A 25036-nucleotide genomic window follows, 5' to 3' on the forward strand; every position below is an offset into this window, starting at 1 on the left:
TTTGGAGGTGGCCGGTCCCATCATGTGCCTCCAAGCCAAGGGGACAGAAAAGTAACGTTCACCCATCACCATGACTCACTGACTCTTCAAGGAGTAGTCATGGGCTGTGAGTCAGCTCGAGGCGGCCCCCATGAATCCCTGCTGCTGCTTTTGCCCAAATCTTGGCTTTCACGTGGTTGTTTTTTCTTCCTTCTGTGGGCAGGCAGGGCAAGATGGGGAAGGGAGAGGAGGTTTGGGGTCAGAGCCCCCAGCTGTTTGCAGTGCCATCCCCAGGCATGTTAATGGATGCTCCCCACCTGTTATCATGCTGTAAGCCCCCCCGGTGCTCCCCAGCACACAGGCAGAAAGCAAGGGGGTTCAGGAGGAATTTCCTATTCCCTTTCCCAGCCTCTGGCCAGGGTTCAGCTGGGCTTCAAGGTTTTCTGCATCCCATCCCACAGAAATTTCTGGGCCCACCAGGGTCATTTCCTCTGGGAGTTGGGGAGAAGAGAGCGAAGTCTTGGCCCGAGGTAGATGAGGCTGAGAAAAGCCTCCTGTCCCACCCCGCAGCCCTGGGAGGGGATGTGCGAACCCGCTTCCACACCCCCACAGCCCCACGCGGCCAGCTATACATTTCCCCACTCTAGAAATAGAGCAGGCATTTATTTTCTCTATAAACATCACCCCGCTGTTTGTTTCTCATAGATGGAAAAGCCAGGGGGATAACAGGAGTGGGGAGGGGGAGGCAGGGTAGGGAGGGGAACCTCCAAAAGGATGGGGAGAGAGGGGAGAGGAAGAGAAGAGAAGAGAAAGAAGAGAAGAGAAGAGAAGAGAAGAGAAGAGAAGAGAAGAGAAGAGAAGAGAAGAGAAGAGAAGAGAAGAGAAGAGAAGAGAAGAGAAGAGAAGAGAAGAGAAGAGAAGAGAAGAGAAGAGAAGAGAAGAGAAGAGGCAGAAATTTCAGTTCTAGAAAAGGGAGAAAAAAGAAAATAGTTATTTTCTTCGCAGTTAGAACTCCAAGGCAAACAATTTAGCATGTCAGCCCCAGAGGAGCAGAAAATACTCCCCTTCCACACTGCAAACACCCTTCCCTGCCCTTGGAGACACTTTTCTCTGCCCCTCACAGCACCCAGCATCACCCAAAGTGCACGCCGGCCACAGCCCTTGCAGCCCCGCAGGATGCTGTGCGTGCTGTGGGTGCTGTGGGTGCTGCGGATGCTTTGGGTGCTGCGGGTGCTGCGGGTGCTGCAGGTGCTGCCCTGCCAGCACGGCTATGGCCAGACCGCCCCAAGCTGCACATTTGAAAAGCTCCTTTCCCTAACCTTGAGGGCAGCACTGGATGCTGACATTGAAGCCAGCAGGTAGCTCCTGGCAGAGCTTCAGCATCTCCCTCTGTGCGCCGCTCGTGCCCACCCATCCCCGCCTCACCCCGGCTTTGGCCGCCAGCTCCCTGATCTTGGCACTTCAAAAGCCGTTTGGAATGAGCAAGGCTGGGAAACGGCTGAGCCTGGGCGGCTGGAAACAGGCCCCTCTCCAGCGGTGGCCGCACTGTTTGTTGACAGCAGGCGAGGATCTCTCCGGTAACACCGAGCCGTTCCAGGGATGCCTGTGAGCATCCCCCGGCCACGCTCACCCCGCCGGCTCCCGGGAAGGCTCCTTCCCCCCACCGGCACTGGAGATGGGCTCAGGAATGGGCACCAGCTCTGCCGGGTGTGCAGGGATGGGATTCAGGGATCTGCAGGTGGGATGTGCGCCCTGAGTGCCCCACTCCCCAGTAACCCAGCCTCCAGCTCTGGCTTCCCCCGGGGTCCCCCTGCTCCTCCAGTGCTGGCTGGGATTGTCCCTCATGTGCCACCACACGCCCTCCCACAGCTCTGCAAGCCCTTCCCTTGCCGGGTGGGAAGCAGGGGGCATGGAGCAGGGGTAAGGAAAGCTGTGGAAGCGGGAGCCTGGATGTGCAGGGTGGAGCTGGAAAACCTGCCAGCCAGTGAGAGAGGGGGAGACGGCTTGGGAGAAAGAAAAAGAAAGAGAAGGGGAAAAAAATAGAACAAAACCCGACTTGGGATGGTTTGGAAACCACGTCCTCTGGGGCTGATACAATATTTCCAGGCCAACTTCTCCTGGCAGCAGGAGTCTGAGCAAGCTTGAGTCATGCTGCAGGGGACGGCACAAAAGCCCCATTGAGCTTCCCCAAATCCTCCCACATTCTCCCCCCGCTTTGCTTCCCAGGGCAAAAACTCTAACCGCAGCTTCCAGCTCAGGCTTATTCCTTAAGTCCCTCCAGAGCCATTTAGGCACACGTCATTAAAAGCTCTCCATTCTGACTCCCGCTCCCGCCAGGCTGTGGGGGTGCTCGCCCCCGGGGATGCGGGATGCAGCCGCCGTGCGGCCGGGCCGTGGCCAGTGCCAGCTATTCGCTCCTTGCCCTCCCCTCCGTGGCTCTGCAGCTGGTCCAGCAGGAGAGCGCAGGAAATACCATCAGCTTTAGGGCTGCTTGAATCATCGTAAAACCACGCTGGATAAACGAGGGTTGGAGCTCCAGAACCCCAGCCAAGCCTCCTGGACCCTGCTTTATGGCCTCCAGCTATAGCAGCTCCTTCTTGAGGATGGGGGAGGCAGGCAGGAGCAGGCACACGCGTGGGGCAGGGGGTCAAGGGCTGGCAGGACACGGGGTGCTACGGCAAGCCCCTCTCCCAGGCAGCACAGCATCAACAGGGAAGACGTTTTCCCCTGACACCCAAAGTCCATGGGCTGCAAAAAGGCATTTTTTTCCCCAAAGCTGTCAGGCAGGAGCCAGGGGAAGGCGAGCAGGAGAGCAGCTGGCAGGGGAACGGGGAGAGGAACTGAATTAATAAACACAGGCGGAGGGTTTCAAAGCGGCGCAGCGCAGCCAGAGGTAGGGGCGGACAATCTGCTTTGGGAAGCCGGGGCCAGCGGGATGGGATGGGGGCAAAGCAGAGCACCCCAGCCCAGGGGCTCTCCTCCCACACCCAAAACAAGGGTGATGGCCACTTCTGGCAAGCGCTTTGTGGTGGGCAGCTCCAAGGAGGGTGATGGGCCGTGGCTTTGCTGGCGGTTTCCCGGGTGTTGCTTTCCAGCAATCTCCGCTGGCCGGCACTCCTGGAAAGCACCGGCCCTGGCCCTGGGGGGCCCCGCTGTGAGGGAGGGCCAGGTGGAGGGTGGGAGGCGAGAACTGGAGCTCTCATTCCTATTGCCGGGGTTTGAAAAGCACGCACAGCCCTGGCTCGGGATGTGGGAGCTGCAATTACCGTCTGGAGCTGTGGAGGATAAAACCTGAAAGTGGGGATAAAGAAAAAAAGCCATCCTCTGTGCCGGGGGCTATCACACCAGGGATGGATCCGTGCCGATGACACCCCACCCCATAAGTCTTGAGGCTAAATCCCAGGAGCAGGAGAGCAGGGAGAGGTTTGTGCCAGGGCAGGGGCTGCTTGCTGGGCTGGCTCTGCCCCATCCCACATGCCCGAGCCCACCCTGGAGGCAGCCCCGCTGCCTGTGGAGGAAGGTCCTGCCAGCACAAGAGGGACCATGGGGTGTCCCCAGGGTCCCCACTGGGCTTGGATGCCGTCACCGCAGCCCAAGACCAGCTCAGGTGTGACCTGTCTGCACTGCACTGGGATTGCCTCGCTGACAGAGACCCAGGGGGTGCTCAGCCCTCCTGCTGCACCCAGGCACCCGCTCAGGTCTCGGCATCCCCGAAGGCAGCAGCCCCCCAGGCGTGTGTCCCGCCCCCCCAGGCATTCCCTCCTCCCGGCAAAGCCCCAGCCAGACCCGAGGGCTGCTCCGCTGTGGCTGTGTTTGCCTTAGCCTGCCTCACAGGCTGGTCATTTCCTTCCCCAGCCATAAATAAAACCACGCCGTAAAACGGAGGGAATGTGTAACATAATGAAGCCTTTCTCAGAAAGCCCATCTGCTCCCTTCCTCCCCCAGCCCCTCTGCCCCACGTGGGGACAGGGTCACAGCCCAGCCCTGCCACCACCCGGGATGCAGCCAGGGCACAGGGGGCTGTGGGTCCTGCTGGGCATCGCAGAGCCAGGCTGGGGATTAGAGACACCAAACCCCGGGGCCACCCACGACGCAGGCAGGATGGCTGGTCCTGCCCACCCTCCTGTACTGGGAGTGGTGACAGGAGCTCATGCACAAGCTGCAAGGGGGCCAGGAGGGCTTCAAGCTGCCAAGCAGCATCCCCCAGCCTGGGCGGCTGCCTCTAAGCCCCTCTGGTGTTTGCATCCCCCCTGTTGTTTGCATCCCTCCAGCCCCTCCACTGTTTGCGCAGCGGGTGGGTGCAGTACAGCATGGCTGGCATTGAGCTTGCTCACTACCTTATAAAGTCATTAAAATACAAAAACAACCCTAAACAACTCAGAGGGCCTCAAAACAAGCTCCTGATGCTGTGGAGGAGGAATGCACCAGGCTGGTCATGGGGCATCCTGGCAGCACCCCCGTGCCAGGGGGGCTCAGCAGCACCGGGCATGCCATGGACACAGGGGCTGCTTGTTGGCACCAGCCGGCGGGCAGGAAGGGGGGCGGCCGGCGGGCTGGGCTGCACCAGCGGCCGCACAAGCCTGGGGCTGTTCGGGCAACAAGGAGCCTTCACTTCCCGGCTGTTTTTCCACCATCAGAAAACCGGTGTGGCCAGGGCGGGAAGCGGCTGCAAAGACAGAGAGGCTTTCAGTGGGCCCCGTGTGTCTGCATGGGGCTCTCCTGGCACCCACTCTCGTAATTAAAGAGCAACTTTAATGAATTCCAGTCCTCTCCCTGCAAACACACATGGGCCATCAGCCCTGGCCCCCACCTGCCCCCCACCACAGCCTGAATGAAGCGTTGTTGAGCAGCCAGCCCCTCCCCGGCGCCGTGCTCCTCTCCCCAGCAGGGTTTGCCCTGATCCTTCCTCCCCAGCCTCAGCATCCTCCTCCAGGCAGAGTGACAGGAGCCCCTGCAGCTCCTCAGGGACTTGTTTGTGTCCCCCATGCACCAACGCACCCCCCCATGCACACCCCAAAATGCATCCAGCTGTCCTGCAGCAGGACTGGGGATGCCCCAAGCTGGGGTCGGAGCTTGAGGGCAGGGAAGGCATCTATCCACCAGCTCGCATTTCCCTCTGCACACCGAGGAGACATCTCCCTGCTCCAAAAAACTCGCACATCCAGCACCAGTCCGCTCTGCAAACCCTTGTGCTGAGCTTTGCAAGCACTTTCCCTTGCCTGGGCTGGGAGTTGGCTCCTCCATCATCCTGCGTGCTGGGGAGGAGGTGGGAGAAGTTTGTGCGCCGAGATGTTAAAGCATGGAGGAAAGCTCAAAACAGCCCTGCTGAGTCCTGGAGCACTGCGGGAGCCCCCAGCCCGGAGTCTCCTGGGCAGACCGGGACCCCCTGCCCCTCCGTGGTTCTGCCCAGTGCTGGGCTCTGCTCCCTGGGCTGCTGGAGATGGCTCGCATCAGGCCTGGGGTGCCAAAAAACTCCCTGAATGCCAAAAACATCATTGGGAGAGGCCAAACCCACCGTGTGTTGAGCTGGAGGGGCGAGGGGAGGGGGCCCTGGCACCCCGGCCGCAGCACGTGGCTGGTGGCTGGGGAGGGTGCTGGGGCAGCATCCGCTCGCACAGCGCCCTGGCTTCTTCACCGGCCCCAGGAGGAGCCAAGCACGCCCGGAGCCTCGCTCCCAGCCCCTTGCTCAGAGCTTTTGGCTCATCTCCTTGTTTTTTTCAATGCAAAAAAAAAAAAAAAAAAAAAAAGGAACAAACCCCAAACCCAAATGACAGTGCAGCCTATAATCTGCTGGCTGCTGGCCGGCTCCTTGGAAACTGTGACGGAGGCCCCTCTCGCCTCATCAACGCCTTTCCATCGGTCTGGCAAGGCAGGGGCAGCAATTCCCTGCAGGACACGGTGAGCTGGGAACGCCGATTATTTTTAGCCAGGATGAGCAGGATGGCCGGGGTGCCCACCCCAACCCACAGCCAGAATGTGGAGACCTGCTGCTCCCCATGACAGGGGAGGAAGGGCCAGCTCAGACATCTCCATCCAGGGATGAGGCTGGGCTTGGGGAATGACATGCCTGTGACGTGATCACAGCACCCTTAAGTCACCTGGGAAAGGTGCTTTGGAGTCACAGAAGTGCATCCCCATGGGGCGATCCCGGGATGCTCGGCTGCATCAGATGGGGCTGGGTGCCGGCGGGGTCCCTGCTCTCTCTGTGCGTGCCCAAATCGGAGCTGCCATCCAAGCAATTGATGGGGATGGTGCACCCTGTGCCATGGAGGCTCCTTAAAGGCAAAATGCATTAAAAAAAAAAAAAAACAACAAAACCAGCCAGCTGTATTTCCTGCTTCTTTTGCAATGTGGAAGGCAAGGAAGAGGGGAGAAGGAGGTGAAAAGTTGCAAGTCCCTTGTGAAAGAGAAATGCCACAGGTTGAGCAGTGTTTGTATCCTGGCCAGGCTGCTGAGCAGAGGAAGAGAGCGGCCCTGAAATAAAGCAGAAATTTGGGAAGACAAACAGCAGTAACTCACACTGCTCTGCTGCTGAAGAAAAATCCCAGCACCTCCAGAGTCGGGCAAGGGTCCCTCCTCCCTCCCCCAGCAAACAGCACCACTCCCCTGGGCATCCGCGCTTTCAGTAATTTTTATTAGTGTTTTACGAGCAAAGGAGAAGAAAAGCATCTCTGGCAGCTTCAAGAGAAAGGAGGTGGGACAAAATGTGCTGGCTGCAGGAGCTGCTGCCCCTTGTCACACTGGAAAACAGGATGGCTGGGCTGGACCGGCTCCTCCAGCCCCAAAACATGATCCCCAGCACCCATGGTGAGATGCTGCCCAGCCCCTGGGATGACAGAGGTGGTGGGTCCAGCCTCAGCAAGGCTTTCCCTCCCTGTGAGGGAAGATGCTTTGTGCCCATCTGAAGAGCATGTTTTTTGGATTAGGGGAAGCCACAAAACTGAAATGTAGCAAAATCCTAGTGGGAGCTGGAGCACAGAGCATGCACGCATAGGGGAACCTCAGTGGGAGCCAGCACATAATGTACATGCAATGTCTGCAGGGGCCACAATGTGTTGCATGCATGTGTGCAGCCTTGCTGGGGCCCGAGCACAGCTGTCTGCATCTGCGCAAAATTCTCTTTTGCAATACGCCACGTCACTCCTACTCACCAAACACCGGGACAAGGCAGGGCCGAGAGCCCCAGGCAGCACCCACCGCCCTTGGCCATCTTGGCGTGCCAGGGCTGGCCGGTTTTGCAAGGACCACTGGAAGGAGGGAGCAGGTCAGGAGAGGACAGAGCCCTTCACAGCCCTGCAAAGAACAGCAAAGCTCCTCTGAGTCACTGGCTGGGCCGAAGAGGACAAGGAAGCCACAGTGCCCCATGCCAGCGGCAGGCACGAAGGCCAGGAAGCGAGCAGGCTTGAGTGAGGCGCGCTGGCAGCCCTGCCCAGGGCTGGGCAAAGGGCTTGGTGTTCCAGCAGGGGCCAGATATTTTCATGCTGCCATTTCTACCCTGCCCAGGGCGGGTGGCGTGACGGTCCTTGCAACACCCACATTATTCTCGCAGACCCCAGGAGAAAGACGAGACACTTCCTCTGCTGCCAGTGGTAGGAAATGATTTTTCATGGTGTCCTGGGCAAGGAGGTCTCTCCATTCCTGAAGGGCTCAGAATAACACCCCCTACACAGGGCACCGCACAGCTCAGCTCAGAAGAAAATGCAAGGAGCCAAAGCAGAGCGCTCCAGCTCTGCCCCTGCCAGGCACACCCTCACCATCACCTCTAACGATGGGCTCGTTTCACACCCTCCGTGACTGTGGCTGCTTCTTGTTGGGTTGGGTCTTCACTTGCTGCCTCACCCCATGCCTGCTGGAGCAGGGTGGGCCTGCCCAACGTCCTGCCTGTTCCCACCCCCCTTAGCCCCACAGAAATTCAGGCAACAGGAAAACACAACTGGGGATGCAGCTGTAAAGAGCACATGTAGGTGTTCACACCCAGACCTGACTGCAGGAGGCTGGTTCCACCCCAGCGCTGCATCTCCATCCCTTCCTCCTCCAGAGGAGAGCATGGGCTGGGCAGGGATCCGCAGAGAAGTCAGACACTCGCCCCCACTGCCCCATGGCACCTTAGCAAATGGCATGTGGGACCCCAAACCCAGGTGTGGGTCTACGGCTGGGTGGATTTGACGACAAGAGCAAAAGCGAAGTACAGCAGAACAGCTCCACACGTAGAAACTCAAGCACGGCAGGCTTTACAGCCCGTGACTACATAGAGACTGAAAATGCGCACGTTCACACCCCCCACCCCCCTCCCAACATATCCTCCCCAAACATTTCCACCTTACAGGCCCTGAGTGTTTGTGCCTCACCCTGCAAGCGCAGAGTTAACCTTGCCATGGGTCGCTTTGGGGCCAACCAGGATGGGTGGCTGTGCATTGCAGACACATACATTTAACATACGTGCAATGCACACACACACGTCGAGCCAGCTGAGAAGCACAGGCACTCTAAAATTAAGCCTTGCCACTCCCTGTGCTTTTAATTCTGCCTTCTCCCGCATATGCCCTGTGACACAGTCTTTCATTTCGTGACCGCGTGCCATTGCGCTGAGTCCCTCCAAGGCTGGTGTATACTGGGCGTTGAACATGTTCCAGCTTCATCTTCAGGCGCCCCCTTTGAGCCAAGGTTTCCGTACGGTCTCACAGCCACATATGGATCACAGGCACACGTGTTTATTCCTCCGGCACTGACAGAGCAGCCACCTTCAAGGGTGGATGTCAGCAATGTTTGGATGATACAGAGAGCTGTTAGAAAGCAGTGTAAAATAGGGAGAGGAGCAGAGCGTGGTGTTGGCTGACTCGGCGGTATCCCCAGGGCTCCCACGCAGCATCTCTCCCTTTGGCAGCGATTGGCACTAGCCAGGGAATCCAGCCAAGGCACAGCACAGCCACTGCTGGAAGGGTTCATGTTTTTCCAAAGGGAGATGGCTGTGGTGGAAGTGGGAAAGACTCCTTAGGGTAGCAGCTCGCCTCCCCGTGCTTGGGAACTCAGCCTGATGGCAGGTGCTACAGCATCTGTCCCAACCATGTAACAAGAAGGTTCCTCTAAAATGCTGTGTGGGCAACAAGAAACACAGCCTCCACCTCAGCACCTAGCCCCTGGAAACCTCTTCCTCCAGGAAAATCGGGAAACCAACTCCCCTGAGGGTCTTTCCAGGCTGCTGGGCTCCAGTACCCTGTCACTGGGGGAACGGGGAGGGATTGATGGATGGGCTTGGGAGGCTCCAGATCACGGTACCCACACGGACAGGGCTTGCAGGAGGTGTCCATCCCTACCTGACCTTCTCGCTTTTCTCCCCAGCCTCTTTCTTCGGGGATGGCTTCGTGGAGATGCCGCTAGTGGACGCCTCGCGCACAGTGCGGCTTCGCCTGCAGCTGTACACCAGCCAGGGCAGCGGGCTGCTCTTCCTGGCCGCCGGCCAGCCTGACCACCTCCTGCTCCAGCTGCAAGCCGGCAGCCTGCAGGTCAGCACCCGACACCCCGCTCCCCCGGCCAGGCTGGGGTCCACGGGGCACGGCTCCATCCAGCGCAAGGAGGGAGGGGCAGCCCACAGAGCCAGACACAAGCGTGGACAGCCAAGCTGCCAGGACCCCTGCCAGAGGGTGTTAAGAGTTCAAGAAGGGGGTGGACACAGTCCTGGGAGAATCAGTTAAATACAGAGAAACAGGGTCCAACGGGGGAAGCTCCTCACCCACTGCCGGGGGTGATGCTGGGGAGCATCGTGGAGGCACCCGGACAATGGCCCCCCACGTACATCACATGGCCAGGCATGGTGCACAGCCCCCTCGGGGTGCACGGGGTTAGTGAAGAGAAGGGATGAGACGAGGATCCAGAGAAAGAAGAGGTCTCCCCTGTCCCACCACACTAAGCCCAGGGCATGGGAAGGGATCAGGACAGAAGAATAAAATTCCCTTTCGTGGTTACGGCGTTGGCATCCACCATGAAGGGAAAGTGCCAGGAGCAGCAGAGGCACACATCCCGCCTCTGTCCTGCAGCCTGGCCTGGGCCACCAACCACATCTGAACTAAAGCAGGAGAGCAAGCAAGGAGCTGGCCAGAGGTCTCCCTAATGCAGACCATATGTCTCAGGGCCCATCAGCCAACCCTCTACTTAGGCAGGCTCCGAGCTGCTGTGCGTGGGGAACCAAGCCTGCTATTTCCCCTGCCAGCTCCCAGGGCAAGGGCTGGAAGCAGCCCGGGTTGCAGGGATGGAGGGCAGCAGGGGAAGGATGGAGCAAGGAAAGAGGAGCCAGCATCTGGCAGAATCCCTCTGTGCAGGGAGAGGAAAAGCCCAGCTGTGGGACTGGGAGATGGAAGACTTCAGGGAAGCAGCCCCCAGACTGGAATATGCTGAGAATGAGTGAAAAAGGAGAGAAATTCAGAGACCAGGACAGAGAGGGCATGCAGAGGGGCGTGAGGGAGGAGCAGGGCACACATCAGCAGACTGAGGGACCAAAACACCTGCAAGCCCCCACGCTACGGGTCCATGCTTCACAGGGTATTTCTGGTAGGTGCAGAGGTGTCTCCTGTGCGGCAGATAACACCCCACTTGGGCTGAGCACTTTGTGTCCTTTCCTGCAGGCCAGGCTGCAGCTGGGGTCCGAGGAGGTGACCCTGCAGTCCCCGGCAGAGCTGCAGCTCAATAACCTGGTGGTGCATGATGTGGAGCTGCTGGTGGAAGATGGCAGGATGATGCTGACCATTGACAGCCTCTTCAACAGCTCTGTGGACATCCCGGGGCCAGTAAGGGAGCTGGACATCCAGTATGGCCTCTATGCCGGCGGGACCGGCAGCCTTGACCTACCATACCTCGCTGAGACCAGCTCACCCTTCAGAGGTTGCCTCCACTTAGTGACATTCAATGGCCTGGATGTCCTCTCCCCTCTGTCCTCTGATGGCAGCTCCAAGATCTTCCACCAGGTCCAGGAAGGCTGCAGCACGCAGTTCTCTGCAGATCCCGAGGACCCCTTTGGGTTCCTGGGACCACATTCCTACATCGCATTTCCCACTTGGGACGCAAGGAAGGAAGCGACCATTGAGTTTGTGATAATGACGAGCATCACCCAGGCACCCCTCATCTACCATGCAGGGCTGGAGAATGACTTCTTCTACCTGGAGATCTTCAACGGGCGCCTGAGAGGATTTGTTGAGAAGGGGAACGGTATCATCGTCCTGCACAACAATGTCTTCATCAGTGATGAGCAGCAGCATTACGTCAAAGTCTACACAGACATCCACAAGTTTGAGATCCTAATAGACTACTATGCTTCATCCACGTCCAACCGAGGCATCAACAACTACCTAGACCTTCAGGGAAATCTCTTCATTGGAGGTATGAATGAAAAAGCTTTGCAAAGGCTGAGGGAGCATCATCTTGCTTTCATCTCAGTGTGGACCATGACCAACAACTCATTTGTTGGCTGCTTGGAGGACCTGCGGATAAACCTGCAGAGGCGGAGTCTGCAAGATGCCGTGATCACAAAGGACATCACATCTGGCTGTGGAAAGCAGGAGCACTACTGGGACTACGATGAGGTGTATGAGCAGGATGAGGCACCCACCTCCACACCTCCAGATGTCTGGTCGGGAGCACCAGGCCTGGTGGCAGAACCGTGTCAGCCAGACAACAGCTTCCCACCTGCCTTCGCCAACATCAGCAGGCTGTTGCACGTCAGCCCCCTCATTGTCTCCGAAGGGGGTATGGCCTATCTGGAGTGGAAACACGCCCAGCCAACAGTAGACTTGAGCCTTGCAAACATCCGACAGTCCCAAATCCTCTTTAGCATCACCAACGACCCCAGGCATGGCCAGCTGGAGCTGGACATTCCTGGGTCCAGGAGCAGAAGGAAGTTCACCCTGTTGGACATCGTGAATCGGAAAGTCAAATACATCCACGACGGCTCCGAGGGGCCCATGGACCAGCTGATGCTAGAGGTGACAGTGACTGCCCAGCAAGGAGTCCCAGAGTGCCTGCGGCAGGGGCAGATGTACCTGCTGCCCATCATGATCAACCCCATCAATGATGCCCCCCAGGTGATCTTTCCCCATGGGAACCACATGACAATCCTGAAGCACACACGGAAACACCTGACCACGGACATCCTGCAGGTCCTAGATGATGACACGTCCTGTGATGACCTTGAATTCCAGCTGCACGGTGGCCAGCAGATGGAGGAGGGTTATGTGGAGTATGACTTTCACCCTGGAGTGCCCATCGAAGAGTTCTCCTGCAGGGACCTGGAAGCAGGCAACATAGCCTACGTGCACCAGAGCGGGACAAACTTACAGCTGACCTTGCAGGTGAGTGACGGCACAGTCCCAAGCCCCATTGCCACCCTGAGGATCCTCGCCATCGACCCTGACATCCACCTGCGCAACAACACCGGCCTCTCCATCTCCCAAGGAGGTGCTGCACGCATTACCACAGCCAACCTGTCAGTAGAGACAAACGCAGTGCAACAACGGGTTGCCATCCTGTACATCCTCACAGAGCCCCTACGGTATGGTGAGGTCCAGAAGCAAGGGAGCATGGGAGGGGAATGGAAAAAAGTGGAGTCCTTCCACCAGCAAGATCTGGAGCAAGGGCGCATTCAGTATTTCAGCACAGACCCGGAGCACCGCCTGGAAGACAGTGTGGAGAAGCTGAGATTCGAAGTCCAGGTAGGGCAGAAAGTCTTGCGAAACAACACCTTCCTTGTAACGATTAAAAGAGCCACCATTAAGATGAGGACCATGGTCCCCCTCCAGATGAAGAACAAGCGGCACAGAAATATCACCAGTAAGGAGCTGGAGGCGATGCTGGAGGATCCCAACTCCGCCCCAGTCCCCTTCCACTACATGATAATCCAGGCTCCCAAAAAGGGAAACCTGGAACTGCTGGGCAACAGGCTGACCGAAGGCTTTGGATTTACCCAAGATGACCTGCAAAGGAACCACCTGAGCTACAGCGTGACCATCAGGAACTCTCAGCAAGCCGAGGACACCTTCCAGTTTCGCATCCGTGCTGGTGAGCAGCACTCTCCTGTCTATACGTACACAATCAGCATTGGTGGGGACCCCGACGCACCAGCCCTGACCAACGTCCTCCTGACTGTGCCAGAAGGGGGGCAAGCTGTCATCTCCAAGGACCACTTGTTCGTACAGAGCATGAACAGCATGGACTACCTCTACGAAGTCATTGAGGGGCCAGCACATGGGAGGCTGGCCTGGGCTGCATCCCACGGCTCGGCCTCCAGAGAGGAGATCACGGAGTTCACCAACGATGACATCCTCCACCGCCGGCTGCTGTACCAGCACGATGACTCTGAGACGCTGGAGGATGACATCCCCTTCGTAGCGATCAGGCAGGGCGAGGGCAGCGCTGAGCCCGATGCGGAGGAGGTGAGAGGTGTTTTCAGGGTCTCTATCCAACCCGTCAATGACCACAGCCCGGTCCAGGTAGTGAACAAGGTCTTCAACGTGGTGCGCAATGGGCAGCACCTGCTGACAACAGATGACATTGCCTTCACCGACAAGGACTCTGGCTTCTCCGACACGCAGCTGGTGCTGGCAAGGAAGGACATTTTGTTTGGCAGCATCGTGTCCGCCGATGACAGAAGCCACCAGGTCTATCGGTTCACACAAGATGACTTGAGGAAGAAGAAGATCCTCTTTGTCCATTCGGGGGCCGACCGGGGCTGGATCCAGCTACAGGTCTCAGATGGCCTCCACCAAACCACGGCCCTCCTGGAAGTACAGGCATCAGACCCCTACATCAAAATAGTCAACAACACTGGTCTAGTCATCCACCAAGGCAGCCGAGGGAGCATCGACTCCTCTGTCCTCAGCCTGGAGACCAATATGGACATCAGGTCAGATGAAGAGATACGGTTCCTGATAATGACCCCCCCAAGGTGGGGAACTGTGCTGAGAGGGGAGCAGCCGGTCGTGACCTTCTCCCAGAGGGACCTGCTAGCAGGAGAGATCTCCTACCACCACAACGGGAGCAGGAACACCCGAGATGAGCTCCAGTTCACTGTAGAAGCAAACGAGGTGGCGGTGGAGGACACGCTGGCCATCACCGTGTTCTTGGACACCCATCCCAGCCCCTTGCGCATAGTCAACCACAAGGAGATCCACGTCTTTCAGGGGGAAGCAGCTGGGATCAAGGAGGAGTACTTACTGGTAAGTATCCCCTTCTCTAGTCATTCCCCAAGCCTGCATCACTTCCCTGGCCACCAAACTAGGATAACCACCAGCGGGATTCCATTTTACTCCCACCTGCCCAGAGCAAAGGATTCATGCCCCTGTCAGGCTTTGCCCAGGGGTAGATGTGGGGTTCAGGCACGGCCTCGGCAAGAAGGTGACTCTTGCAGCTCATCCCATAGCAAAGTCTCGGGGGATTGCACAGCGGTGGGCCGTGGGGCAGGCCCAACCTCACAGGCAGCAGCTCCCCACTCATGCGTTGTCTCCCCCACACTGCCAGGTGACCCACGAAGAGATCCCTCCCCAAGACATAGTCTACCTGGTGAGCAGCCCCCCAGCCTCCGGCTTCCTGGCAACACTTCAGCACGAGCAAGACTCAAATGAGCAGCCCAGCCTGGACCCCATCCAGTCCTTCACCCAGGAGGACATCAACGATGGCAGAGTCCTCTACCTCCACTCCAAGCCCAAGGAGGAGCATGACCAGTTTGTCGTGGACATCACAGCTGGTGGTGCAGACCCCCTGGAGGGGGTGGTGGTGAGCCTGGTCATACTCCCCATCACCATCCCCCTGGATGTCCACAACATCACAGTGCCGGGAGGCGGCTATGCTACCCTCTCCACAGGCATCCTCAACATCCCAAACACCTACTACACGGCTCTTGGTGTAGAGTTCAGGGTGCTCAAGCCTCCGCGGTTCGGTACCCTCCGGAACAACCAGCGGCCCGAGGACGGTGGGCTGCACAGCTTCACCTGGAGCGAGGTACAGCGGCCAGGGGTGCCCGCTTGCCCACCACACAGCTTTCCCTGGGGGGGGTGGGAAGAGGTCCAGGGTGGGCTCCAGCCCCCAGCGGCACTGGGAGGGGCTGGGGAGGGCTGCAGGGCTCCTGTACGCATCAGAAACGTTTGCCCTCAGGACGGAGGGGTTTGGAGGGGTGGGTTTGCCCTGCAGCCAAGGCACGCATCAACCCCCGAGGTGTGTTTTTAAATGTCACTGGGGATACAGGGTGGGGACGCAGGCAGAGCACCCATGCTGGGCTCCAGGTCTGCTTCCCATGGGGATCCCGCTCCCCGTCTTTGTGGTGGAAGCACCCCACGGGGATGCCTCGGGTGGCCAGCCTGCTCCCCCCTCCCAGGCTGGCTGCACAGGTCCCCCCCTCCAGCGGGGCAGTGGCCTGTGCCCCCCAGGCAGGTCACCAGCCCCTGCCCCGCAGGTGCAGAGGCAGCAGATCCAGTACAGGCAGGACGGACCCCGGGCCCGGGCCGACAGCTTCACCGTCCTGGCCAACGCCTCCGCGCCGGACCGGCAGAGCCAGCCCAGGACCCTCTTCGTCACCATCCTGCCCCGCAGCGCCGAGGGGCCCCGGCTGCGGGTCAACGCCGGGCTGCAGGTAAGGGTGCGAGGCCACGGCGACGGGCACCCAGCGGGCCCCGGGTGCTCAGCGCTAAGGTACCCGGAGGGGGCGGCCAGACCAACGCGGGGACCCCACGGGACCCCCCCCTAAGCCGCCGCGAACCGGGGCAGAGCAGAGCCGGAGCGCAGCCCAGAGGCAGGCGATGGGCTCGGGGGAGGGAGGTGCTTTCCCGGCGGGGCGAGGCTTTGCAGGAGGCGGAGACGGGGCTGTCCCGTCCCCCGTCCCCCCCCTCCCCCCTCCCTTCCCTCCGCCCCATCCCTCCGCAGTGCCGATGCTGACACCGTCCGCAAGGTGGGAGCATCGCCCCGCACAGCCCGCATCCCCCTCCCCTCCCCGGGGCGCCCTTCCCCACGTCCGGAGCAATCCCCGGGGAGCACGACAGCAGCTTACCCACGTTCCATCAGCACAGACTGGAAATACTTAATTTATTTAGGCAGCTCTCTTAATTTATTTAGTCACACCTCTCCTTATGCCCACCTCAGTAAAAAGTCAGGAGCAAAGAGGGCTCACCTGGTGCTGAAATCCCACCTTCTGCCCCAGGCACCTCCCTGCTCCCTTCAGGATCACTAATGCTGCAGCAACGAAATTATTAGAAAACATGCAGGACCGTCAGCCCAGCAGGACCATTCCCCCCCACCCCCCAGGCTATCCTCATCCCAGGATTTCCCAGGCTGGCAGCAGGGAAAAGCAGCTCCCTCCATCAGGATCATCACACCAGGAGTACCACAGCGGCTTTGGGAAGGTGTCTGGGAGACTGGGCTCTGGAGGAGATGCCCAAAGGAAGGGTAGGGGCTGCCTGGCCCAGAGGCAGGCAGAGGTTTGGGGGTGCCCCCACCCACAGCCAGCCCTGGTGCTGAGTCTGCCTCTGTTACACCCCCAGCCCAGCAAGCTCAGCCCCCTCCCAGCAAATCCCTTTTCTAGTGCACTAAGTGATGTCTCCAGGATCTGCCCCAGCTGTGCCAAAACGCTGCCCTCCCGGCAAGGAAAAGTTAACCCCTCAGCTGCTGGGCCCGTGTCAGTCCCTCGGCCCGGCCTGCCAAAGCCAGCGTGGAGCATCCTTGAGGATGCGCTGGTCCTCAGGGAGCAGAGAGGGGCTTTTGTGCCGCTGGAGTGGGGAGCAGGGGAGGCAGGCAGGGCAGGCAGCTCTGCCCCCAGAGCCATGCACTCCTGCGTGCGGCGCGGAGCTGGCCCTGTGCAAGGGGAGGAGGAGGCTCCCTCCCTGCCTTATTTTTAGCCAGCCCATTAGCCCAGTGATTGCAAGGCACTTAGAGGAGCATGGCTTTCCATCCCAGCCACCATGCTAAAAAAAGGGTGAAAAGAAAGAAGTTCCCAAAATAAACTCTGAGGCAGCAGTCCACCCGCCTTTCCGTCGGGGGGACCCCCCGGCCCGGGGAGGGGTGAGGGCAGCACCCGGCTGCCCGCAGGAGGGGCTCTGGGGCTGGGCAAGGCTCCCTGCTCCAGGCAGGAGCAATGCTAAAGCAACCCGGGGCTCAGGAGGGGCCCGGCCCTGCTGTGTTTGTGCTCTGGAGAGGGATGACTTCAGCGTTTAAAGGTCAGGCCGGGTCCAGGAGACAGATTGCACAAAGCCTTCCTCTGCTGCCTGCGCCTGCCAGCGCCGGGGTGCGGGGTCCACGCAGGGCCAGAGAGGCAGCAGCCAGGGCTCAGACCCCCAAGTAGAGCCCCCAGCAAAGGACCAGGCAGATTTGCCTCAAGCGGCTTTTTGGGTTGGCTGGCTGCCACCGAGAGACGCTTCCACTGCTGCAGGGAAACACGGCCACGCTGCCGGCGCTGCTCCGCTGCCTCCTCGCTCGCTCTCCTGCAGAGCAGAGGCGACATAGAGGCTGAGCAAACATAATAAACCCAGTAAGCGAGAGCAGGAACCAGGCGGGAGGCTTTAATAATTCAGAGAGGACGGAGAGCGTGGCGAAGCGGGTCAGCCCTGGTGGCATGGGCTCTCGGTGACGAGCTCCATGCTGGAGCACCTTCTTGAGCCACCGCATGTGCCTGTCCCCAGCCAGCAGCGATGCCCTGGGGCTGCTGGTCCCTGCTGCCTGCAAACACCTCTCTGGGCTTTGGCCACAAGTTTTCCCTGGCACCAGGTGTGACTGCAATTCCAATAGGCACTGAAGTGACCTGGCTGTGGGTGCTGGGGAGAGGGAGCAGCCTGAAACCCTCAGTGCACGCAGGCTTCGGCCCCTGCACAGGCTGCGTGTCCGGCAGCACTTCCCTCATCCCATCTCTACAAAGCTGTGTTTTCAGCCTGCCTCCTGCTAACCCGCAGGGACTGCCCAAGGGATTTAATTTCACCGTCGGCACCCACACCCACTCAAGAAATGTTTTGGGTTAGGCCAGCTGAAAACAGCAGAAAAGAGCTCATCTAACCCAGCACAGCCAGTTGAGCAGCTCCTCCAGCACCTGGGTGTTGTCTTGTGGGTTTGCAGGATGCAGGCCAGGCTCATGATGTGGTGGGATGCAGTGCATCCTGCCCCTCCACCCTGCACGAGCTGCAGGAAGGCTCGATCCGTGCTCCCTGCCACTTTGGGGCATCCTGAGGGAGAATGGCACCTCTGGAGTGTGCAGGCAGAACCTGTCTGGCAGCTCAGGATTCATCCCCATGGTGTGCGGAGACTGAGATACGGAACAGCATTAGGAGCGGGGAAAATTGTTGCCTCCAGCCGGAAAGGGGAGATGCCAGGGCTTTGGGGTGGCAGCGCACTGCTGGCTGGGTGGACGAGACCCTGGGAAGCTTCACAGTGACCCTGAGCTCACCACATGCTTGTCATTCCTGGAGGGTTTGCCGGGGGCGGCTGGCTGCAGCCTTGCGAGGGGGTGGTGGGATGGCTGCTTTGCTGGGAGCATGAGCTAGGAGAAACACCCAGCTGGAGAGAGACGGGGCTGCCGTCATCACGTACACAGCAGCAGCTCAGGGAGCGAGTTCAGAGCTCGGGGACCCCACTAAAAGCCCTTCCCCTGCAGAGCAACGGAGAGAGAGATCTGTCAAAGGCACAGCCTCTGCCCCAGCCCCACAGGCTGTGCCAGCACTGTGCCTCCTTCCCTTTCCTGTCCTTGAGGAAACTGAGGCACGGAAGGGCAAGCCCTCACCCTCGCCTGCATGCTCGTGCCGTGCAGATGCACAGACCCAGCAGCAGCACACGTGCTGGCAAACACGGCAGCGGTGCAGGGTGACGCAGGGCTGGGAAGAGGCCAGATGACAGAGGCATCACCCAGCATGTGGACAAGGCACCCTTATTGGACTGGGATGTGCTCAGGCACCCAGCAGAGCTCTCTGAGTGGGGACAGGATCCAGAGCAGGCTAGGGGAAAGGGGAGAGGTGCTGGGAGCATCCCAGGGGGATTATAGCCTCTTCTTATCCCCCAGTTGCAGGAAGGTGCCACGGCTGCCATCAGCCCCCACATCCTGAGTGCTGAGGACGAGGACTCCCCAGCAGAGGAGGTGACCTACTCCATCCAGCCCCCAGCCAACGGGAAGGTTGTGCTGAGGTCAGCCCCTGGAGCTGAGGTCCGACGGTTCACCCAGGCTCAGATAAACAACGGCCTCATCCTCTTTGTGCACCAAGGTAGGGCAGGGCTGAGGTGCCCCAGTCCCCTTGCATCACCCCCAACCCGAGGGAGGGGACACTGCTGGAGGGCAGCCCTGTGCCACCAAAGTGAATGCTAACTCCATCACACAGCACCCTGGTCTAAAACCACACCTAGTTAATGGGGGGCTGCAGCCCCCTCTGCCCCCTGTAAATGTCCAGCTTTGTGCTTTCTGCAGGACCCTTGGATGGAGGCTTTGCCTTCGACCTGTGGGATGGTGAGAACCTGTCTCCTGGGCACTTCTTCCTCGTCAGGGCCCAGAGAGAGCCCCTCATTAGCCTGGCCAAGAAGCAGAGCCTCACTGTCTGCCCAGGTGGGTACAGGCACGTTCCCCCATCCTCCCAGTCTGATGGCAAATGGGGCCCTTGGACCCTTCTATTACCCGCTGCCTGAGCATTGCCAAGAGATGCCCATGGCAGAGGCCGTAGGCAGGTGGCAAGGCAATGGGTTGAAGTCCGTAATTAACATGCTTTCCAGGTGCCCTGCAGCCCATCACCAGCCAGAACCTGCAGGCAGTGAGCAACAGCCCCACCAGCTCCACCGCTCTGTACTACAGCATCGAGCAAGCCCCGCGCCTGGGCAGGCTGAGCACCTCCCAGGGGGAGGAAGTCAGGAACTTCACCCAAGCCCAGGTGAGCTTTTGCCTCCCCCAGCATCCCAAGACACAGCCCTCCATGGGGGTCCCAGCCCGACCCTGGGCAGAGGCACCCGATCCCAGGCAGGAGGCAGAGCCAGGCCACAGCCACACCATGGCTTTCCCAGCTCTGCCAACAGATGCTAAGAGGGATTAGGAGCTGCTGCCCCAGCGCCGGCTTTACCATGGCCACCAACCTTGGATTTAGTGCTGGGCAAGGCTCAGGGAGTTATAATCCCCTCTTCTTAGGCTACCTCCCTGCTGCAGACCCAGCCACCCTGGCTGCTGCCTACAGCAAGAGCCAAGTGTGATGCTTTCACCCCTGCTCTGAGCAAAGCCTTGCTACCACCCTTCTCGCACAGGGCCAAGCTTTTGCAGAGCACAGCGAAGGACTTATTTCTAACCATCACTCAGAAGCGTGCAAGCTCCCCGATGCTGTGCTCATCCTTGGAGGAAGCCTGGCCCAGGTCTTGGAGGGTGCTGAATAAGCTCAGCCCTTCCTCTGAGCCTCAGTTTCCCCAGTTGCTGGACAGAAACATCCTGACAGGGAGGCACGGGGAGCTCCTGAGAGTGGCAACTATGTCCTGGGTGGTGATGATCCCCATTTCTTACCTAATTAGGGCTTGGCTGCTCCTTCCCAGAGACAAGATAAGAGCCCAGGGTGCACACATTGGCTCTAACACAGCATCACCAGGGTCCCCCCCAAGCACTACGGTGCCCATCACACCAGAGATGAAAGAGATGCACCCATTTCCCACACGGTAACACCCACTCTGGGTATTTTGCCATTTAGCAGAGCTCACTGAGGGTTTTTTTGTTATTTTTAGGTTGACAGTAGGATGATTTTCTACCAGCACGAGATGCCAGAGAAACCCTTCTGGCTGGCCCAAGATGCCATCCGTTTCCGCGTGGTCGCTCCCACAACCATCTCCGATTCCTTCATCCTCCTCGTGCTGATCTCCTTTGAGGAGAGGTGTCCCCAGCGTTCAACTCTGCTATGGAGAAATGCAGGTAAAGAAGAAAAGGAGAAGCAAGGGACAAACGAGCCCTCCTGAAGTTTGCAGACTTCAGGAGGGCTTGTTTGTCTGAAGGAGACACCCTTGTGCAGTTCCCCATGGCTAGCCAAGCACGAGCTTTGATATGATGTCAAGCAACATCTAAAACCGCACCTGTCCTTTTACGGGCTCTCTGCACAATTCCTTCCCCCATCATCTTCCGGACTAATAAGTCCGAGCTGATTCTCATCCCTCTCCATATCTTTGAAACCCTCCTTTTTCTGCTTTAACTTGCTGTTGTCCGGGTCTGCTCTGCTCTCCAGCAGATCCTGCCTCCTGCCAGGGGTGACAAACCTTTGGGTTTTCCCTTTTCTCCCCAGGCCTCCAGCTCTCACGGGCTCAACGGGCTGAGATCGGCACCTCGATATTGGATGCCTCCAACCTCCTGAGCCAAATCCTGGTCCCCGAGCAGGCTGCGTATGATGTTGTCTTCCTGGTGACGGGGCTGCCAGCTCATGGGCAGCTCTTGGTGGCTGGTGTGCCCCTGGAGCGATCCCGGCCATTCTTCCTGCAGTCAGACCTGGCTGCAGGGCGCCTGGCATATGCCCATGGTGGAGACAGCATCTCTGAAGACCATTTCAGATTTAAGGCTTGGCTCCAGCCCCGGGCGCAGCAGTCCATCCGTCCTCCTCAAGAAGGGGTGGTCATCTCCGAAGCTTTCAATATAACGGTGACCGGCAGCAGCAGCAAGCCACCGCAGGTGCTGAAGCAGCAAGAAGTGCTGCGGGTCTCACCAGGCTCCGTGGTGACCTTATCCCGGGACTACCTGGATGTGGCAGACCCATCAGGGTCCCCAGACAAGATGGTGTACAGCGTCCTCCAGAGACCTCTTGCTGGCCACCTGGCTAACACACACAACCCACAGGAGCCCATCAACCACTTCACCCAAGCAGATGTCCAAGCAGGCCATGTGGTGTTTGTTGCCACCAGGAGCCATACCTCAGGGTCTTTAGCCTTGAGCCTCTCCGATGGCCACCATCCACCCACCCTGACCTCACTGGAGATCGAGGTGCTGCCGGCAGAGAGCACCACTGCCAGCCCAGTGCTGCTGGAGGTGCCCCAAGACCTGAACAGGGCTGCCATGTCCCACCGTCACCTCCTGGGAGCTGCACAGCTGGGGGCCAGCAATGCCCTGTACAGGATCACCAAGGACCCAAGGTTTGGCCAAGTGCAGGTCAACCAGAAGCCATCACGGGGCTTCTCACAGAAGCAGCTGGACCGTGGAGAGGTGACGTTCACCTTCACTGACCTCACCTCTCCTGAGGATGACTTCCAGTTCCTCGCCATGTCGCGGGCAGCAAACAGGACCGGCGTGGTGAATGTGATGGTCCGCGCCTTGGTGAAGGCTCAGCCGGGCAGCCTGTGGCCTAGGGGTACCACAGCCCTCCTGGACACCAGCATCCTTGATGCCAGCGAGCTGGCCAACCACACCAAGAGCATCCCAGTCTTCAAGATCCGCAGGGCACCCCGTGCCAGCCGCCTCGTGAGGGTCTCCAGGGACCCAGGACAACCCACCACCCCGATCGAGACCTTCACCCAGAGTGAGCTGGAGCAAGGGCTGGTTGGGCTGGAGGTGCTGGGTGCTGGGGAGACTGACCAGCCCCTGCAGAGTGACAGCTTTGCCTTTGAGCTGGCAGCCCCCGGCGTGCCACCAGCGCTAGCGTCCCTGGAGTACAGCACTGAGCCCTACAACACCTCGAAAGCCTACGGTGTCACCCTGCTCACAGCCCCCCTGGCACCCTCGTCCCCAGTGCCCCAGCCTCAGGGCACGGCACGGAGCAGCCTCAATGCCAGCGAGCTGGGCATGCCACCCACCGCCTGGCAGGGCCCCGGTGCTACCACCAGCCCCAGCCCTGTGGAGGGGGGCACCTTCCTCAGCTTCATTGAGGCCAACATGTTCAGCATCATCATCCCCATCTGCCTCATCTTCCTCCTGCTGGCCCTCATCCTGCCCCTGCTCTTCTACCTGCACAAGCGCAACAAGACGGGGAAGCACCATGTCCAGGGCACCCCCTCCCCCAAGGCCAAGAACGGGGCTGTGCCGGACCAGGAGACCTTCCGGAGGATGGACCCCAACCAAGGCATCCCCCTAACAACTGTCAATGCCCCGGAGGGCAAGGGCACGGGTCCACCACCCCAGGGCACAGGTCCTGGAGCACCGCCAGACCCTGAGCTCCTCCAGTACTGCCGGACTTCCAACCCTCCCTTGAAAAACAACCAGTACTGGGTGTGAAGGGCTCAGGCACGGGGGCAATGAGACCACCTGGGGGTCCACACCCTCCCGGAGCGCTGTCGGCCGCCTCCTCCCAGCTGTCCTCCTTCTCCCTGGGAGCTGGCATCCTGCAGATGTAGGAGGGCCCTGGGGATATGGGGGCTGCCCGTCCGGCCCACCCGGGAGCCCCAAATTTCCAGGTAGCTTTGGGCAGGGGAGGGGGACACTGCATAAGCAAGTGGGAGCAGGCAAAATGCCCGAGCATCCCTGGGGAACGCTGACTTTGGGTGCTCATTTGGGCCACCCGACGGTGGCCGCAGTGCTGGAGGGGACCTGACAGCACCGGTCCCCACCGAGCCACCCAGGAGGGTCCAGTGGTGGCTCCTCCACGGGCAGCACCGATCGCTGCGGAGGTGTTTGCCGCAGCTCTTGGCGCCAGAGGGAGGATGAGGAGCAGCTTGCGCTGAGTCAGGCTGGGGATGAAGCTGCCCAAATCCCCCAGGGCTAGGCGGGCTGAGACACTGGAGCAGAGGCTCGGAAAAAACTCTGTGGCCAATGCCAGGGGAATTTAAAAATCCCCACCCACTTGGAAAAAAAAAACCGTCTTGCTCTTTCTCTGCGTGCTTGCCGTGTGCTTCATAAAGCAGATTGCACTGAGCCCCGGGGAGGGGGTTGCACAACAGGTAGGATGCCCTGGGCAGGGAGGGGGGCAGGAGCTCACCTGGGTGGCGTGAAACCAGAGAGGAGAGTGGAGAACCCGAGCCAGCGCGTTTTTCCACTGTATACTCCAGTACAGCAGAAGTAAACAGAATAAAGTGCCTTTTCCGAGGTGCATCACTGTTTTCGTAAGCCGTCCCCCTTGCCAGGCCTGTTTAAAGCCCAGCAAGCTGCAGAGTGACATTTGGAGGTAACGGACCAAACTCCAGGCTCTTGCTCAAATTTTCCCCAGCCTGGAGTCCTAAAAACTTTAATAGAAACTGTCTGAGGAAGAGCAGAGGAAAAACTGAGCACTGAGCTCAGGATGGGACCCAACAATAATACCCTGCACTGCTACAGCTGGGAAGCTCATCACAGGGCACATCCCGCTCTTGCAACACCGATGGGAAGCTGAAGCAAGCCCCCAGGGACCACGGGGGATGTTTTACATTCGCACCCCTCTCACCCAGGGTAAAATCCATCCTGTGATCCCTCCCCACACCAGCACCCCGTGCTGTCCCACTCCAAGGCTGCGGCAGAACCGGGATGGTTGCCTGCACCATGCCAGCAGTTTTCCTGGCTGCATTTACAGTGCCAGACGTTTGCCGAGTGGTAAATCACACCTGCCCCGCTCCAGCTGGCGGGTGCTAGCACATCTCACCAGCACCCACAGCCACCAGGGTGTGGGCAGGCAGCCCCGTACCCCCCAGTACAGGCAAGACAGGGCACGGCAGAGGCAGGCATGGCACCTCCAAGCCCTCTCACCCCCAGGCAGCTGGTGCCAATGGGTGCCAAGCCCACGCACTGCTGCAACCTCCCTGCCTCCAAAACCTTCCTCCTGCCCCATCCAGAGGAGGGGAAAAATTAAAAAATAAAAAAATTTATCTTTCCTTCTGCTCAGAGGCAAGTGACATCCTCTCCCCTCTGTAAAAGGGGGACAGCAGGACTGGGCTGCCCACGCCACAACTCAGTGCTTGCCATGGAAGCGCTGCTCCCAAAAGGTTGGGACAACCTCTCCGCACAGAGCGGAGGGAATGTCGTCACCTCCCTCCCTCAGATCACAGCTCTGTGCCTGCACCGCCACATTTATTATCTTTGCTAGTCACATACCCCCACGAGAGACGGAGGTTTGCAGGGAAGCCGGTGGCATCCACCATGGGCCCCCTTGGAAGCATCCACCGTGTTTTCCTTTCAAATGGTTTTTGCCTCGCACCCAGGGATTAAAGA

At 59.3% G+C, this 25036-nt stretch overlaps 1 protein-coding gene across 1 annotated transcript in view; it reads left to right on the plus strand.

The window, feature by feature from the left end:
- The window catches only part of CSPG4 (chondroitin sulfate proteoglycan 4), a 28515-nt gene extending 4458 nt beyond the window's left edge, over positions 1-24057 (plus strand). The window contains exons 2-10 of the mRNA XM_027789570.2: positions 9319-9482; positions 10599-14180; positions 14482-14961; positions 15413-15589; positions 18992-19190; positions 19391-19525; positions 19690-19844; positions 20674-20857; positions 21222-24057. Of these exons, the coding sequence (XP_027645371.2) occupies positions 9319-9482; positions 10599-14180; positions 14482-14961; positions 15413-15589; positions 18992-19190; positions 19391-19525; positions 19690-19844; positions 20674-20857; positions 21222-23134 (6989 nt within the window). The 3' untranslated portion in view covers positions 23135-24057. The remainder of the gene's footprint in view (positions 1-9318; positions 9483-10598; positions 14181-14481; positions 14962-15412; positions 15590-18991; positions 19191-19390; positions 19526-19689; positions 19845-20673; positions 20858-21221) is intronic.
- Positions 24058-25036: the final 979 nt, after the last annotated feature.

The sequence above is a fragment of the Falco peregrinus genome, chromosome 1 (assembly GCF_023634155.1).
Source record: "Falco peregrinus isolate bFalPer1 chromosome 1, bFalPer1.pri, whole genome shotgun sequence".
Classification (NCBI taxonomy): domain Eukaryota; kingdom Metazoa; phylum Chordata; class Aves; order Falconiformes; family Falconidae; genus Falco; species Falco peregrinus.